Source organism: Lithobates pipiens, unplaced genomic scaffold (assembly GCF_037356315.1).
Source record: "Lithobates pipiens isolate NorthernLeopardFrog02 unplaced genomic scaffold, aLitPip1_a1.2 Scaffold_28, whole genome shotgun sequence".
In the NCBI taxonomy this organism is placed as follows: Eukaryota; Metazoa; Chordata; class Amphibia; order Anura; family Ranidae; genus Lithobates; species Lithobates pipiens.
The window spans coordinates 193,775,608-193,795,281 of record NW_027507789.1 but is presented as its reverse complement, the minus strand read 5'-3'; the positions used below and the strand labels follow the sequence as shown (position 1 = coordinate 193,795,281).

Sequence of the window (19,674 nt, the reverse complement as noted above, 5' to 3'; positions counted from 1 at the left end):
TTAACAAAAAAAAAAAAGATTCAGATTCTTGTGCAAGACAATTTTGAAGAAAATGGAGGTTATTTATAGAAGTTGGTTTTATAGCTGAATGCCAGGACAAGGAAACATTGTCTAAATAGAAGAGTCCTGTGTATTCTGTACGAATCTTGGTGCACTTGGTGTTTCTCCCAGATCTGTATAGTAATCCAGTGTGACACTTTCCCTCTGTAAAAAAGACCGCTCACTGCTGCTCTCTCTCCCTATGCAGGGTGACTGGTCTTGTCTCCGCCCCCTTCTGTAGTTTTCTACAGGCAGCATGTAGTGGGTGGAGCCTGATGGGTCCCTCTCACAGCCCTGACCTCTGCACAGGCTATGTACAGCACAGTGATAATGTCACTGCTTCTTTACAAGATACTATCTGGGTTTGCAAAGGAATTTGGTGCACACAAAATTGTTTTTTATTTATTGTGGCTGTTGAGGAATATATATATGAAAAAAAAAAGGTTTTGTGGCTGGCGTTTAGCTTCATTTAGGGGTTGAGTGTTAGGGTAGGTTTAGTGTGAATGGGTAGCTTTCAGGGTGATGTAAGGGTTTAACCACTTGCCTACTGGGCACTTAAACCCCCTTCTTGCCCAGGCCAATTTTCAGCTTTCAGTGCTGGTGAGGCTGCAATGATGGGCGCTGGTAGGCTGCATTTGATGGGCGCTGGTGAGGCTGCAATGATGGGCCCTGGTAGGCTGAATTGAAGGGCGCTGGTAGGCTGCATTTGATGGATGCTGGTGACACTGCATTTGATGGGGGCCAGTGGGCAGCATTTGATAGGCACGTCATTAAAACGGTAGGGTATACATGGGCAGGGTAAAGGGGGTGGAGTCAGGGGTGGAGCCAATGGGACGTCGGCAAAATTAGGTTTCGCCTAGTGTGTCAAAAATCCTTGCACCAGCCCTGATACTGACCCAAGTGAAAAATAATTCACGAGTTAGGAATATGTAGAAGCACTAAAGGGTGCTCTATGTGTTGTAACCAAGGTTGTTTTGGTGATTATTTATCATATTTGAGTTTTAGATCACACGTGTGACTTTCCTGAAAGGAATTCAATTCTGCTGGTGCACCGGTGTGCATGGTGTGCATGAGTGCAGCAAATCAGAGTATGACCACAAGTCAGGTATTGATCGAGCAATAACTCTTTTCCTATAGTCGGTGAACATTTACCGGTGCGGCACATAAATTACTCACGTGTCACCTAAATGGCATTTTAATGGAAGGAGCTGATTATGGATTTAAGAAAGCGTCATCAATGTCTGTACGGAAGGGAGAAACAGTGAGGCTGATTCATAAAAACTGGATTAAAAAGATAATTGAACTCTTTTCCCTTCAGGAATGTACCTCCTGAAACTACTCTTTTGTAACTGTAGCACCCTGGAGATTAGACAGGGATGCGTCTCACAAATTGACTTGCCAGCAGTAGTTATCCTGGTTGACTGGTAGCGATCCATTGATTTCTCCCTAGGCCTTGTTACACCTTTCTCTTCTCCCACCAGGTGGCCAGGTACTTGGTGGTGCTAGATATGAGAAGGGCAACCCAAGGTCAGGTTATGGGTATATGGGGTATCTCAGCCAATGGGCAGGGGTTTTCTTGAATCCATTGGCCTGCTATATATATTCGGGTGGATGATCTATGTTCTGTGCCACCTGGATGGCTGTCTGGGTGGACGTGTTTCGTGTGCCTAGGGTTGCAACCTCATCCCTCTAAAACTGAACACCTATTGATTATACAGGTTCTGTGGCTGATTAAGGTGGCTGATTAAGGTGGTAAGTAAACTCACTTGGTGCCTTATTTGCAGTAAATTAGCCTCAGAACCTGTGTAATTCATATGTGTTCAGGTTTAAACGGATGAGGTAGCAACCCTATGTGTGCCCCGGGCTGCTAGGCTGGAGATTCGACCGATCCTGGGGGCATCTGGCTGCTAGGCTCTCTGAGGGCCTATCCAGAAGTAAGAGAGCAGCGCAGGGTTGGGATTGCTGCTTGCAAGTTGCAGTTCAACCAAAAGTGATGGCTGTTCTTCCGGCCAGAGAACCTGTCAGTGCTCGGAGGTAAAAAGGAAGCTGTCATCCCTAAGGGTCCAATCACCTTGTAACCAGGGACCACAGTGAGTAACTGAAGCAAGTACCGGAGCAGTATTCTCACCGAATGGGCACGGTGGAAAATCGGGAACCTTCAGGTGGTGATCAAGTCAGGGACCCAGCCAGTGGAGGTGACGCTTGCAGAGCAGCCTTGTGTGTCAAGTCAGGGACCGAGCAGTCCAGTGGGGTGAAGCTTGAGAACTATCAGGAGTGCCAAGCTAGGGACCCAGCAGAGAGGCGGGGGTGACGATTGAGGAAGATACCACCGTGAAGATTGGAGGAGCAAAAGGGATTCAGTGCCAGTGAATCAGTGGGTCTAGTGAGAGACCAGGAGCACAGTGGGCTGAAGAACTAAAATAAGTTGTAGTGAAGGTGAAAGAACTGTTATGCTTTGTGTTAGGAACCTTTAAAGACTGTTGCCATAAGAGACAGCATTCCTGCTGATGTGGCTTCTTGCTGGAGGCCTTTCTCTGCCAGTACCACCTGCCAGTGCCCACAGTGCCCACCAGTGCCACCTATCAATTCCCATGAGTGCCACCTAGCATTACCCACCAGTGGTGCCAATCAGTGCCTCATTAGTGCCACCTAGCAGTGCTGCCTATCATTGTAACCTACCAGTGCCCATTATTGCCGCCCATCAGTGCCCATCACTGCCACCTATCAGTGCCCATCACTGCCAGCTATCAGTGCCACCTATTAGTGCCACTTCTCAGTGCCCAACCAGTGCCACCTATCAATGCCCTTCAGTGCTACCCATCAGTGCCGCCTATCAGTGCCCACCAATGCCACCTTATCGGTGCCCATCGGTGCCCATCAGTGCAGCCCATCGGTGCCCATCAGTTCAGCCCATCAGTGCCGCTTATCGGTGCCCATCAGTGCAGCCTCATCAGCGTACATCAATGAAGGAGAAAAATTACCTGTTTGCAAAATGTTATAAAAAAATATAATAACAAAAAATAAAAACCGCAGAGGTGATCAAATACCACCAAAAGAAAGCTCTATTTGTGGGGAAAAAAATTATAAAAATTTCATTTGGGTACAGTGTAGCATGTATAGCGCAATTGTCAGCTGAAAATTAGTCTGGACAGGAGGGGGGTTTAAGTGCCCAGTAAGCAAGAGGTTAAATACTCCGAGTGGTGTAACAAAGCCTTTCTCTCAAATTCACTGGGCAGGCTGGAGCTGAGATAAATGACTTTAATAAGCCTTTAGCCCTCTGAAAATCCCTTTGGAAATGATTCCAATACTCCACTCCGCTTTTGGACTGAAAGGATTTTTTCTTACACATATGTACAACAGTCTCATTATTATAAAATTATAACAATGTTTTTCTGTTGTATTTGTTAATTTCATATAATAAAGAAAAATACTCTATAATAAATGTTATAGTTTCTCCTTTATGATTGTGTTCTGGTGCTTGCAAGGTCCGAGGATTTGGTTTATTTAAAGCACATTTATTTCAATAAGTTAAAAAAGAAAAACCTGTGTGATGGATTGCAGCAATGCATCACACAGCTCCTACACATCGCACAAAGTACACACCGCTGGAGGAAATGGAGTCTGAATAAAATACTGGTAGTCTCTGCTCCCTTTATATGGCTCAACCTTTCATTTTCAATTTGACAGTCAGGCTTTTAATTGGGATACTTATTACATTTGTTGATATACAAATGACCACTAGAGGGAGAATCTATAAACCTGGATATGAAGTAATGTAATCAGAATATGGAGCAACATGCAAAGGGTAAGGTGAAAGCCATTTAACCACTCCCATACCGGGCCTATTATGGCACTTCTCTCCTTCATGTAAAAATCATAATTTTTTTGCTAGAAAATTATTCAGAACCCCCAAACATTATATATATATGTTTTTTTAGCAGACACCCTAGGGAATAAAATGGTGGTCATTGCAACTTTTTATCCCGCACGGTATTTGCACAATAATTTTTCAATTTTTCTTGAATTAAAAAATAACAGTAAAGTTAGCCCAATTTTTTTTTATAATGTGAAAGATGATTTTACTTCAAGTAAATAGATACACAACATGTCACGCTTTAAGACTGCGCACACTCATAGAATGGCACTAAACTTTAGTACTTAAGAATCTCCATAGGCGATGCTTTAAAAATGTTTACAAGTTACCAGTTTAGAGTTACAGAGGAGGTCTAGTGCTAGAATTGTTGTACACACTTCAACACACGCGGCGATACCTCCCATGTGTAGTTTGAACAGCGTTTACATATGTGGGCGGAAATTACATGCGTGTTCGCTTCTGAGCACGAGCTACCAGGGACAGGGGTGTTTAAAAAATATATTTTTTTATTTTTTTTATTTTACTTAATTTTTTTTTTATTTTAACACTTTTTTTTTTAATTTTAATTTTTTTGATCACTTGTATTCCTATTACAAGGAATGTAAACATCCCTTGTAATAGGAATCTATTATGACAGGTCCTCTTTATGGAGAGATACAGGGTCAATAAGACTCCACATCTCTCCTCCAGGCTGGAAAGCATAAGTTCAAGAAAAAAAATTAACCGATCTTACGCTGACAGCCGCAATCCAGGCTGTGTTTTCTTCTGGGGACATCCCCCCCCCTCCCGCCACCATCCGGTGCTTCAGAAAGAATTGTCCAGCACCGGGTGACGACGATAGAGATTTCCGGTGACCAGATGGTCGCCAGTCATCTCTATGTTATGACGTCACGCCCAGGCCTCCGAGGGTCATAGAGATGACTGGCGACTATCTGGTCCCTGGAAATCTCTATCGTCGTCATTTGGCGCTGGAAGATTCTTTCTAAAGCACCGGATGGCAGCAGGAAGGGGGAGATGTCCCCTCCCATCGCCTATATGAATGATCAAGTGGCAGAACTGGCGCTATGATCATTTTTAATGTGCACAGAACTGCCGGCTGCAAAGAATGATATCTGAATGATGCCTCTAGCTGCAGGCATCATTCAGATATCCCCTCACAAAGTCAAGGATGTCATATGACGTACTGTGGTAGGGAAGTGGTTAAAAAATCTTTTTCAGGTAAGCATTATAATAAAGTTCCAAATGCTATCAGAAAAGGCTTTTCAAATACCATTTAATTCCCTAAAGTGATATGTTCTTGGATTTAGTTAGGCCCCTTTTACACTGATACATTTGCCTCTGTTTTTTTTTTTTACTCTGCAAGAAAAAAAAAAAGTTTCCCTTTAAATCCTATGGGACTTTTCACACCACTGCGCTGTGGGTGCGTTTTGAAAACTCCTGCATGCTGCATCTTTGGTGCGGTGTTGAAAACTGCACCAAAAATGCAGCTTCCCACTGAAATGAATGGAAATTGCGGGAAAATCGTGGTAAAAACACAACACGATTTGCGTTTTGGTACGTTTTTGAGTCACATATCCATTTTTCACAGGTGCAGGCAACCCCAAAAAAAGCACCAGAAATCCAGGGAAAGGCATATGAAACACAGCACAAAATTGGTAAAAACGCATATGCGTTTTAACCACAATTTTGCTACAGAGCAGTGTGAAAGGTCTAGGGTTGCTGCCCAATAGCAGAACGCAGTGGTTGGGTTGTACTCCGTTTTTTTCCCCCCAGTAGATCCTCTGACAATAGCCTTTCAGTGGAAATGCCATACTCCATACAGAGCTTGTCCTGTAAGTGATTTGCTTGCAGCAGCTGGTCATGTAAAGATTATGGCTGAGGCGCCTGCACTACAGTTGTAATTGTATAAGTTAAACCTCCCTCTCGGAATAAAGAATGTTACAGACAGACACTGTGTGATTTTTTTTTCATCATCTTTTTATTAAGTCATAGAAACATATAAATTTGTAAAACACCCCACCTTATAGACTGCATTCCACAATGCTCACATACAATTGTTATATGTATATACACAATAAGAATATTGACCTGTACATTGGCCATAGATGGATTTGTGCTTTATTGTAAGGAAAATGTTTCTATAATGGAATACTAGGGCTGGCATCATACCTACGCTTCGCGGCATTACCCCCTTTTAGCGCACCACAGTGCACAGATCAGATGGGAACAATTTGTGCGCTGTGATGAGCTGTGTTAAAAAAGGTCTACTTTATAAATGCTGTGGTGCCTTTTTTTTAAATTAACATTACTATTTAGAATGAATGGGCTGCATTAATGCAACACCACAAGCAGTAATGCATTTTTCAGGGCATACCCAGGGTTGCCCCTTTTTCTTCAAACCCAAACACTTTAGTGGCACAGGGCATTTTTTTTCCTTTAGTATGCACTATAGGATTATAAAAGAACTGGGACACCTTTGGGTGCCCGAAGGAGAGTAGTAACTATGCGCACTGCACCGAACAGTGGGTGTGGCCAAACTGCTCCTGCTGACATCATCGTTCCACCCCCCCAGTGATGCTAAACCTGCCCCCAGACAGCCACCCTCAGATCCCAGATGGCAACAGATTTGTGTGTGACTATCTCGGTTACTTGGGGAGCCACAGCCTGGTCTGAATAATGTGTGCGGGTTTCAGGCAGACTGAAACCCAAACACATGATTAAAAACCCGGACTGTCCATGTGAATTCTGGACAGGTGGCAACCCTAGCAATACCCCAGGACATAGGTATGATGCCAGCCTTTGGGATAAGCTCCAGGTAACCTTCGGCATAAACTTAGCAAGTATTTCACAGCCTTACCACTGAGTAGATGACCTATTGATATTGGAAGTTTTGTTGGAAACGAATCTCAGCAAGAGTCTGCTGTCATTCAATATTCCAAAAAGGAGGGGAATTCATCAGGACACATGACAAGCATTAGGTCAGGCCCTTGCTGATGCACTTTTATAGATCTCCACAGTTTGCTCCTTATTAATTTACAGCAAACAGATATATGGGCTGTTCTTGCGGGAGCCAAAATACTTCCAAAATGGACTATGATTAAATTATCTACAGTCAATGCTTTTTTCACTCTTTTCAAACAACCACTGCATGATAATATAAATGCAGGAATTTTATTTACAGACATAAGTGCTTTTCAAAGAAAACAAAAAAATAAAATAAAAAATGAAATTCACAGCTTACTGAACAGAGGAACCATAAAAATTCCAACATAGCCAGTACCCAGCTTGGGTACACAATGGCAACAATTAGCAAAACACAATGAAAAATAAAAAAAGAATTGAATGCATTTATTCATCAATTTTCTTTTTTGTTAGCAGAGAAGGTGAAAGATAGAACCCCTGTCAGATTTGTATTCCTGTAGCTCAGTTTTCTACTCATCCTTCTGCTCAGTATCCTGAAGTTTTTACACTACAGTCCAATCGTTATTCTACCTCTCGGAAGACACTCAACACCCACCCTCCATGTCACCTACATGCAAGGCGTCTGAGGCCAGCTCAAAGCTTGACAAATTTAGGCACAAGGACAATGAGGCCATGGGGGAAAATGGCAGCGCTTCAACACCAGACGTGGAACCTCCAGCTGCAGAAACAGCGAGAGTGTTAAAAGCGATCTCCACGTGCCAGGCAATCTTCACTTCTAAGACTGAAGACTCAAAGTGGACATTTTCTGCATAAGAAAGGACTTCCACAAACTTTGGGACAGAGTGAGAGAGGCTGAAACACATATTGGGAGGACGGAAAACCAGCTACAACCACTACAACACTTCTCTGAACAGATGCAGTGCCAGCAGCTTGCCCCGAAGCAAGACGATATGGAAAACTGCTTCGCCGCTGTAATCTCCATTTTGAGGGCCTCCCAGAAGGTGCGGAGGGTGCTGATCCTGCATCATCTCTTGCTAAAACCTGATAATTACCACATACAGCTGGGTGTCATTCTCTGCCACATTTGTTGTAGAGAGAACCCACCGAATGCCAGCACTCCAACCACCACAAGGAGCACCACCATGTACCTTCATTGACAAAATGCTTAATTACAGAGATCGAGATGCCATCCTGCTCCATGCAAGGGAGAAGGGCAACATCCCATTCCAAAACATCCACGTGGCAGCCTTCCCTGACTTATCTTCAAAAGATCCCCCTTTTTTAGATGGTAAACAGAGACTACAAGTTCAACAGAGTCCTAGATAGCAGTTAAAAAAATAGGAAGGGATTATGATTCTTCCCCACATCTAAAACTAAAAAAAAAAGTTTTGGTTGAATACATTATTTTGGCTTAACATACACTTAAGTCATGCCAAATGTAACTGTCCCCTACAGACTGCTGGGAATTGTTCCATAGCTATACTGATCATGGTCCAGGACGTAACTAAGGCCAAAGCAAACCGTATGGCTGTTATGGGGCCCAGAGCACCAACTACACAGTGATTAGGACAGCAAGCCATTTGACAGTACCATTCAGATGAAGTGAATTATGATTAAATTTGAGGACCTCTACCTTGCTGGCATGTGAGTAGTTAATATTGTACATCACTAACACTGGAATTGGAGATAGAGATTCGGGAAGCAGGGGGCCCTCAATGTTCTTCTATATGGGTTCCTTCGCAAGAAGCAGATAATAGGTGGAAAGGAATCATTTTAATCAGGAAGGTGCTAAACGTAATGGAAAGCCAACAGTCCCATAATGGCTTCTTCAGAAGAACGGGTGACGCTGCATATCTATGTATATGTATACAAATGGTTGCCAATATTGCAGTTGCCTCTTCTGTCTGTGGGTTATAGTGGCACTCTAGTCACAAAGTCAGGAAAATGGGTTGCATTAAACAGTACTGGGCAAAGGGGAGATACCCATGGCAGATTTTTCCTAATATTGGTTACTAAGCCTCAACCATAGGCACTGCGCTAGGGCTCGTTGTGCTGCTCTTGACATCAAAACTAGCTAAGCAAAAAAAAAAAGAAATATGCAATTCGTATTCCTCACTTCCTACCCTGGTGACCATGCAGCAAGGGGGGACAACTCCAATGACACAGACAACCTAAAAGAGGTTCTCATCCTGCCCATGTATATCAATGTCTCCTTTGGAGAACTTTTACTCATTACTTGTCAGAAACAACAATAAAAACTCAACAAAGGTCCTTACTCACTCTGTCCAAAACAACAAGAAACTGGCTGGAGTCATGCCTCAACAGTTCCAACACTGGACAGGACATACTTAAAGTATTTGCACATTTCACTATCACACAAAATTTTCATTTTTTTACAACAAAATGTATCACGCAAAACACGCACGCAAAACACGTGGAGTTAGATGAATGTCATGCAAACTCGTACCAACTGGACAAACTTTCCGGCTTCATCCAATAGCCAAAATACAGTACAGTGCATTTTGGCCACTAGAGGAAGATGACAATCATAAGAATTAATCTTTTATAGAAAATATAGAGACATTTGCATACATTTGCATCAATGTGTGTGCCATTCATCCAATGAATTTGTCCAAAGACGCAGACTGTCAATGCTCAGGCCCAAAATAAAGTCTTAGTCCATAGTAACCAATCAACATATAATTTTCATGAAAAGAGCAAACTGATTGGTTGCTGGAAGCAACATAAAGTTGATGTTTACCGTTACTTCCGAGGAAGCAGAAGCAGATCCAGATCCCTGAAACATGTTGGGTTACCTTTAGATCATAAATATTCTAAAATATTAAAGGAACTTTACCACTCTGGTGTGTTTTCCTGGCAGGTTAACTAATTCAGCCACAGAACAAGTCATTAAATATATGAGTTGGCACCCTTCTTTCACAGTTCTGTCCAATGGCATTGAAGCTGCAACCCAAATACAATTGGCTGAGCCACCAAGTTAATGTGTTTTGTGACAGAGTCAAGAAGTATGTACACCCATATTCCTGAGCCAATTACAATGAAGCAGTCTTGTCATTGATTGGCTGAGCAGCAGATTTTTACAAGACATGCCCTCTTCCATTGCACTCTGGTAGCATTACCGGCCCCTGTATGTCAATTGTAAGTAGGCTGCCCTCCTTGGAACACCAACCTACCTACCTTGCACTAAACACATATAAGACATTCAATGTTGTGGTTTTAGGAAAATAAAAAAAAATGAAGTGGATGTTCATTCACTTAAAACCAGCTGAGCTTGTTGTTTTTCACACCGGAGAAACACATGTTATTGCTGCAGACACCTCCGTAACTGGGCGGACACGCCGAACATGGTCTTCCCAGCTTGTAAGGGGCTTCTCCTATCCAGTTACCCCTAGAAAAAAAGGATATGAATAGTAACATAAAGAGAAATAACCGTCATATTAGAAACATCTGGTTTATCTAGGGCAAATGTTTGTTTAAGTTTTGAACAAAGTCAAGAAGAATTAAACTCTATGTCCCCTTTGGAAAAATTTAAGAAATATCCCTTTACTTCCCATCCCGGAGACAAACCAGGAAGTGAGAGGAAACCTCTCTAAAATAAGGGGACATCCCATCTTCAAGAGTTGTCCTCAGATCAAGTGCCAATGATCGAATTTGGATTTCCCTTCACTTCCTGTCTTGGTGACATTGGTAATTGAAATGGAATAGTCACTGGAATAGGTGCCCCCATTTTCTGCTTGTGTGTTCCTGTCCTGGTGATACCCAACCCCTAATTCTTGCACAGGTGTCACAGGGACAGCAATTGAGGGAAAATCTTTGCAATGGTGTCACAGACAAAAATAAGTCACAATATCCAAAACTAATACCGTACATCATGAAAGACACAAGTGCTAAACTGTAGAGAAAGTTCATAGAGATATTTATTGAATGGTGTAACCTTGGCCGTTGGCTGACCCTCTCCATAAACTGGCCAATAAACGTGCCCCAGTGAAATAAACTCTATGTCCCCTTTGGAAAAATTTAAGAAATTTCCCTTTACTTCCTGTCCCGGAGACAAACCAGGAAGTGAGAGGAAACCTCTCTAAAATAAGGGGACATCCCATCTTCAAGACCTGTCCTCAGATCAAGTGACAATTATCAAATTTGGATTTCCCTTCACTTCCTGTCTTGGTGACATTTGTAATTGAAATGGAATAGTCACTGGAATAGGTGCCCCCATTTTCTGCTTGTGTGTTCCTGTCCTGGTGATACCCAACCCCTAATTCTTGTACAGGTGTCACAGGGACAGCAATTGAGGGAAAATCTTTGCAATGGTGTCACAGACAAAAATAAGTCACAATATCCAATACTAATACATCATGAAAGACACAAGTGCTAAACTGTAGAGAAAGTTCATAGAGATATTTAATGAATGGCATAACCTTGGCCGTTGGCTGACCCTCTCCATAAACTGGCCAATAAATGTGCCCCAGTGAAATAATGCAGTCTAGACTACATTGTAGAAGATAGATGGCCATGTACACAAGCGGGGATGTAGTAGGCAGTGTCTGTTGCAGACTCCGAGGTTCTGACTGCTGATGACTAGTCTGAACTAGCAGCTTTTAATAGTACATTTCCCATGTTTACAGTGTGACATTCCTTACTTTAGTCACCAAACAAGAATATCCTTAAAGTGTCACTCCTTCTTTCTTACCGATGTGATGTAGTAAACCAGGAAAGTGAAATCACCAACTTTAATACTTATTTTATCTTCTGGGGCAGCATTTTTCAAGCTTTTCAACACAGAGGAACCCTTGAAATAACTTTCCAGTCTTAGGGAACCCCTACTAAAAAATGACTATATCTACAACTCATGATACTGTCGTGTGATGGTCAGTGGGAAGAATGCGCCTTACATAAACAATTGTGGACAATTGGAAAGAATTACCTCCTTTCAGATAGCTAAAAAAAAAAAATCAATGGTGTCAGTGAGAACTTATCTGAGAAATTGCTAATAGCTTAAGGAACTCCCAGCAACCTCTAGAGTGGAATTCACTTGTGATCGACCAGTCAGCCACGGGCAGCCGACAGGTGGATTGTGACCACAGCTCTGCCTCCCCCCAGCTACCGCCATTCTTGTTCACTGCAGACCGGAGAGCGGAAGGCAGCAAAGTGCTGGATGGAGGGAGCTGCCTCAGTGATTGGTTGGTAGTTGGTTCTAGCAACCAATCACCAGCTTGTTATGAAATGTTAACTCCGACAGGTCCTGCTCTCATCTTCCATCCAGCACTATGTCGTCTCCTAGGAAGTGCTACCTACACAGTGCTTTATGTATGTGGGGGGGGGGGAGTGGGGGGATGATGTGAAGGGGCAGAGGGGACACTGTTGGAGGGGGGACAGAGGACACTACAGTGAGGGGAAGGCATTGTGATGAGAAATGGACAGAGGAAACTTCTCTGGGGGATGGAGAGGTAAAGGACACTGCTTTCAGGGGGCAGAGGACACTTTGTAGAGGACAGAGGGCTGTTATGGGGGGGGGGGTGTGTAGAGGACATTACAGTGAGGGAGGGGGGATGTGAAGGGTGGCAGGGGACACTGTTTTGGGGGGGCAGAGACCACTGCTATGAGGGGCAGAGGACACTAATGTGGGGGGGGGGGGGTTGGTGATTTGAAAGGGGCAGAGGACACTGTGTTGGGGGGGGGGGGCGTTAGAACAAAGAACCCCATGTCTATGTCTTTTTATTGAGAGCTTGAACATTTTATATATATATATATATATATATATTTTTTTTTTTAAGGACGCTGCCTAGTAACTATACCCCCCATCCTGGGATCTTTGCTTTCCTCCATATTATAGCTCAAAGTTATGCGAGAGTGAAAGAGAGTGAACTGTGCATGCCTGGGTAGGGAATTAAGATTTTTTAGAATGATCATTCATGATTTGCTGGGGCCACATAGCCAACACTCAGTACATCCTCCTCTTGGTCAAAGAGGGGAGGCCAATGCAATAAGCAACTTGAATAGAAAGAATTCTTAAAAAAAAAAAAAAAGAGGTCTCCATATTAATGTAATGAGCAAGCTGTTTTGCAGGGCTCTATAAACTTTTCAAACAAAGGGTCGGCTTACTGTACTTCAGGACTTTAGCTGGGCTGAACTTTGGCCAACGGGGGTAGAAAATGTCCTGGGCCCAGCATCAGTGAGAATAAATATGGCCTCAGGGTTGGTGATCAGTGGGAGGAGGAGTAGTGCCCCTATTAGTAGAGTGAATGGAATCCCATCATTGGTATCAGTGAAAGAAATAGTCTCCCATTGATGGTGTCAGTGAGAGAAATAGTGCCTAATATCATTGTAAGGAATAGTCCCCCAAAGGCTGGCTAAAGGCTAGCAAAGGGCCTCATCTGGCCCTTGGGCTACAGTTTGAAGACCACTGGTGTATTGCATAGGGGTGTTTTTAGAAAATGTCATTAAAAGTGAACTAAGGCAGTCCATAGGGGATTCTATTTTCTTTCTTTCAATCTAGAGCCACATCCACCTAGGTAAGTATGATTCAAAAAAGAAATAAAAATTCCATATTCCTGAACTGAAAATTTCAGATATATGTTTGGCCGGATTCCCTAAATGATACCCTGTGAAAATGGAAAACAGCCCTGCTACAAACAAAATTCAATTTTGTACATTATGGTCTGTTTTGCAGTAAAAGAAAGACACACAACAGATATATTCTAACTTACTTGATAGAATAATTACACACCAAAAGGACAGCTTTTCTCCATGTACTTCCCCATACATTGATGTTGTGACATGTGTTGAGGGCACAGCCTAATTTATTTGATGATGCCCACACCATCTGGAAGGGAGAAGGACCAGATCATTAGTATAAGAATGTATAGTGGACTTATACGTATATTCTTTCTTCAAAGGGAAAAAAACAGAAAAAAAAGAAAACAATTGTAGTCCCTACATCTAAGGATTGGTAGATACACTTTAAGCACAAGTCATATTACAGCAAAGGTGTTGCTTCACTTTTGTCCCAGCTTTGCAGTCAGCAGATATGTATCTCTATTTTTTTAAGGGTGGTATTTGGACTTGGCCTTGCGGGGTGGTATTTGGTTTTGGACTTGTTTCCTTCATGAAGTCCAAATTAAACAAAATCTGAGCTTCGCCGACGTTAAACAGGCCACAGAGACTAATTGCACTTTTGTATTCTTTCATGGTAGATGCATAACTATCAAGTCAAATGGCAGAGGGAAACAGGGTAACGTTAATCAAAGTCTTAACCTCGGCAGAAGCTGCAGTTCTATCAAGATCTATGGCCAACACAAACAAGGCAATAGATATGTCTAAATGAAAGCCCTTGATGGAATTCATGCCCGGGACGCGTGCGTCAGTGACGGCACTTGTTGAGTTCAAATTCCCGACTCTTGCCAAATATGATGCTGTAATCGCTTATTTTAAACCTTTCAATGTTACAATATCTCTGCCTCGGAAAGGTTGGAAAAACAGCTCAAACATAACATTTTCTTTTTTCACCCCCTTTTTTTCCGCCCTCTTTCCTAAAAAAATGATTGATCTTCTGCTGCCAGGGTAAATGTTCCATTTAAGGCTTGAAGCAATGATTGCTGAAAAACGAGACTGCTCTGAAAATGAGAAGACGGATGGGTCTACTGGAACAGCTGGATACCTTACCACCAATTGGACTTGTTGATTGATGATGTAATATAATATGATCGCTGGAGAATCTGCCTCTGGCAGTAGGATATGGAAAGGTATAAGATGACCTTTAGATAACTAGGGATGAGCAAAACTGAGTGTTCCCATTTCTTTGAAATTTTAAAAAAATATGAACGTTTTGGCAAAATTTTGCCACTTTGGAAAAGTGCTTTGGAGTAAATCGGGAATTAGAAATTGGATGGTTGTTAATGGTTTTTAAAGGTATCCTCTGGTATTTTAATGGGCTTAAAAGAAACACTGTCACCTTGTAAACAGGTGCAGTCTGCTTCCGCCATTATAGGTGGCTAGTGATGGACGAACTTCCGACGGGACGTTTCGCGAAAGCGAAATGCGAACGGACCCAAACGTTCGCGAAACCGAACGTTCGCCGCGGGCCCCATTGACTTCAATGGGAGGCGAACTTTGCAAACCTTCATGTCGAATTTGCGGCCACGTGGTAATTATTAGGGGGTAAAACGTAGTCCCACCATCTGGACAATGACATAATACATGTATGAGGTGAATTTGGGATCGATAACTACAAGCATTTTTATTTTATTTGGGAAATTGTTCTAACAATTCAGGACTATGGAGCTAATGAAGGCAATGGAGGAGAGGGAAGGTCAGGGACCAGGGTAGGCAAAGAAGAGGGTGCAGGAGATGATCACCAGCAGCGTGACATACCGGAATGACACATGCACCGTGATAGAGGCATCTGACAGCAGCACCGTAATACAGAGCACTGACAGCAGCACCGTGACATACAGCGCTGACAGCAGCACCGTGACATACAGCGCTGACAGCAGCACCGTGACATACAGCGCTGACAGCAGCACCGTGACATACAGCGCTGACAGCAGCACCGTGACATACAGCGCTGACAGCAGCACCGTGACATACAGCGCTGACAGCAGCACCGTGACATACAGCGCTGACAGCAGCACCGTGACATACAGCACTGACAGCAGCACCGTAAGCAGCCCCAGGAGGAAGTCAGCACAGCACAGGGATGGTGTGATCCCCTCATAATAAGAACCCCCAGGAGGAAGTCAGCACAGCACAGGGATAGTGTGATCCCTTCATAATAAGAACCCCCAGGAGGAAGTCAGCACAGCACAGGGATATCATAAGCAGCCCCAGTAGAAATATGACACCGCTCAACCTCTTCAAAGAGGAGGGTAGGGGCATATAGTACGGTGTGCTTTTTTGGGTCAAGGAAGTGAGCAGACTGTACGTCAGTCCCTATACCGCTGAAGGACTGCTGCAGTATAGGGCAGCGGTCAGCAGTGGTGCACCTCAACCCTATCTATTGTGGACCTATAGCGGTCCTTACAGAACAGCAGACTGTACCGCACTCAAGCCTATGTACCGTAGCACCCTATACCAAGTTACCAGTCCTTATAAGAACTTTTGTGGACCAAGCAGGTTGTGTATTAGTGTTTAGCAGACTGTACGTCAGTCCCTATACCGCTGAAGGACTGCTGCAGTATAGGGCAGCGGTCAGCAGTGGTGCACGTCAACCCTATCTATTGTGGACCGATAGCGGTCCTTACAGAACAGCAGACTGTACCGCACTCAAGCCTATGTACCGTAGCACCCTATACCAAGTTACCAGTCCTTATAAGAACTTTTGTGGACCAAGCAGGTTGTGTATTAGTGTTTAGCAGACTGTACGTCAGTCCCTATACCGCTGAAGGACTGCTGCAGTATAGGGCAGCGGTCAGCAGTGGTGCACGTCAACCCTATCTATTGTGGACCGATAGCGGTCCTTACAGAACAGCAGACTGTACCGCACTCAAGCCTATGTACCGTAGCACCCTATACCAAGTTACCAGTCCTTATAAGAACTTTTGTGGAACAAGCAGGTTGTGTGTTAGTGATTAGCAGACTGTACGTCAGTCCCTATACCGCTGAAGGACTGCTGCAGTATAGGGCAGCGGTCAGCAGTGGTGCACGTCAACCCTATCTATTGTGGACCGATAGCGGTCCTTACAGAACAGCAGACTGTACCGCACTCAAGCCTATGTACCGTAGCACCCTATACCAAGTTACCAGTCCTTATAAGAACTTTTGTGGAACAAGCAGGTTGTGTGTTAGTGATTAGCAGACTGTACGTCAGTCCCTATACCGCTGAAGGACTGCTGCAGTATAGGGCAGCGGTCAGCAGTGGTGCACGTCAACCCTATCTATTGTGGACCGATAGCGGTCCTTACAGAACAGCAGACTGTACCGCACTCAAGCCTATGTACCGTAGCACCCTATACCAAGTTACCAGTCCTTATAAGAACTTTTGTGGAACAAGTGAGTTGTGAATGTTTAGCAGACTGCAGCAGAAGGGCAGCAGTCAAGTATAATATCCTTTCTATATTTGGAAGAAAGAATATTATACATGTACAAGCCTATTACTGTACCACTGATACCAGTCCTGAAAAGAACCTTTGTGGAACTAATAATAACAGCAAGTCTTTAAAATTACCCTCACTGCCTGACAACACTGCTTCCTTCCTGTCCCTATACAAATTGGCAAAAAAAGAGAACGATTAGTGGTTACTGGAACAGCTCTTTTGTGGACCTTGATAGTAACAGCTAATGATGATGATGATGATGATGATGATGAAAGACTAATCTGGCTGTCCCTGTAGCATACACCGTCCTTTCCCTTTCTCTAAACTAACAAAAGACACTCAGGCTGCTGCAAGAATCAGCAGCACAGCAAACCTATCAACACCTAACACCTATACCAGTCCTGAAAAGAACTTTTGTGTACCAAATAGCTAGTGGTTTATCTCTCCCTACTCCACACAGGAACCTGTCCCTATCGTAACAGAAGAAAGAATGTAAAATGGCCACCGGATCGGGTGTATTTATAGGTTAGGGGGAATGTCCAAGTGTCCATGTGCTGTCATGTCTCAATTGGCTGTCCTGTATCACATGATAAACGTGTCACCAAAGGTTAAAGTTCTTGTATACATTAAACACGTAAGTCCGCCGCGGCGAACGACGGAAAAAGGCGTTCGAACGTGCGGACCGCGAATGTCGGAAATTCGCCGCGAAACGACCGCCGGGCGAAACGTTCGTCCATCACTATAGGTGGCAGCCTACCAGAGCAGGATCACAGCTTGGAGAGGAAGTCAGGGGAAACTTGGTTTCTCTGTGGTTTCCTGGTTCCTGGATACAGAGTTCCATTTAGGTGCGCTGTATCCATCTGACCCCTGGTGGCCATATTGGATCAAGAGTCTTTTTAAGTCCCTGCTCCCCAGATTTTGTCATTCACGTGTAGGTAATGTAGGGATAGGTTTCCCATCTGTCAGGGACACTATTAGTGGCAGAGAGAGGTTCCAGACAAGAAGGGAAAGCTGAGGGCTAGCAATTGCCTTGGACATCTTCCTATTTGGGTACAAGACAGGCAAGCAACATTCTGCCCCTCCAGACAGGTGCTGTCAGTTTGGCTAATACTTGCGCCACTACAAGCTATTGGTATTTGCAAGTGCTCCCGGTTGGATACTCTCCCACCGGGTTAGCCTTGATTACAATACAAGTTCTGCCTTTTCTGCAATGCAAGTTCTATCTCTTCTGCAGTACAGATTCTGCCTTTGCTACAATACAGGTTCTACTAATTGCACCTGGACTGTTTGTGAATTATTACTACTGCACTATGCTGCACCCACCCACAACCTTACCCATGCAGAGCAAATGTTTTTTTTATAGGGTCCCCTGCCCTAGTTATACTCACCATACCTCAACTTGCAACTGTGGCCTCCGCTGCATCTGGTACTAAGGGGTCACCTGTGACAGAGGCTAGGGGAGCAGTAACATCACCCTCTAAATTAAGTGACAGTGCTGGGGCATATTGAATGACATGTTTCCCCATACTCAGAAACACTGTATATTTATCCAGCATCTGCAAAATCAGGAGCAGTTGGATCACTGGTATTGTGAGTATAAATAAGCAAGGGGTTGGGGGGCCTTTAGAAAAACTTACTATCACTTTGTCCTGAATGAACAAATGATAATATATCTGTAAATGCCTCCTGATGTTTTTTTCTTTTCTTTTTTTCTTTTCTAATTTACTTTTTCTGGATCAACAAAATCAAAATGTTGGTATCTTGAACTAAGGGACATGGTGCCTTTTTTCTGGCTGTGCAACATATGCAACTTCATTCTGAAGGTTTTTTTTGAACCTACGGTTTTTGGTTTTTATGTGTCTAGATCAGGGGTCTCAAACTGGCGGCCCTCCAGCTGTTGCGAAAATACAATTCCCATCATGCTTCTGCCTATGGGAGTCATGTTTGTAACTGCCAGCCTTGCAATGCCTCATGGGACTTGTAGTTTAGCAACAGCTGGAGGGCCGCCTGCTTGAGACCCCTGGTCTAGATCAACAAAACCTTAGAACATACAGTGTATAGGTAGGTATTCCTTGCATTCTTTGTTTCAATCTTGTGATCTATGTAACTATTTATGTGTTTCTATTTGTCATGTCAAACTCCCTTCTTCTGGATCATCCAGATGAAGAATAGTTTAAATAATAATAATAACAGCTGTCTTTTCCAAACTTGGTAACTACCGAGCTTTGTATATAGTGCGTTAATATTTGCTGATGCACTGGGCTTATTTAGCCTTCTTCTGGATCCACAGAAGGTTAGAATGTATAAGAATCAGGTTGAACCTTAGATGGCATTTCAAGTGCCTACGTGTCTTGCACGTCGGGAAACAAAATGAAGCAAAGTTTATCATCAGGGAACCAAATGTGTTTTCAACATCTCCTGTCCACCACCATCTGTAAACTGCTTTAATAGAAGTAGGGGATGCCATGGAACCCGAGGCCAACCACCATTAAAAAGAAACTGACCTTGAGTTTCATGTTTTATAAGGAATACAAACAACCAGCTGTCACCCTGCACGCTTCTGCTGATGGTAAAACTGAAATTTGAGAGGAAGACTTTCTTCCTTAAAAAATAAATATCTGGCTGTACGATCAGGTGCAGGAGAACCGTTTATGGAAAAATGTTTAACTGCCTGCAGATGTACGAAGAGGTGCCAGAGGAGGGGGTGTGAGTGAATGGGTTTCTCAAGACCTTACTAGAAAGACTCAGCTATAAAGGTTACAGGAATTTGCAGGAATAAGGTGTAGG

The 19,674-nt window shown here is 43.4% G+C and overlaps 1 protein-coding gene across 1 annotated transcript in view; it reads right to left on the bottom strand.

Annotated features, from left to right (window-relative positions):
- Positions 1–5,869: 5,869 nt before the first annotated feature.
- R3HDML (R3H domain containing like) overlaps positions 5,870–19,674 on the bottom strand; it is a 43,130-nt gene continuing 29,325 nt past the window's right edge. Inside the window, exons 5-6 of the mRNA XM_077460216.1 lie at positions 13,564–13,679; positions 5,870–10,244 (exon numbers count right to left, since the gene is read on the bottom strand). Of these exons, the coding sequence (XP_077316342.1) occupies positions 10,112–10,244; positions 13,564–13,679 (249 nt within the window). The 3' untranslated portion in view covers positions 5,870–10,111. The remainder of the gene's footprint in view (positions 10,245–13,563; positions 13,680–19,674) is intronic.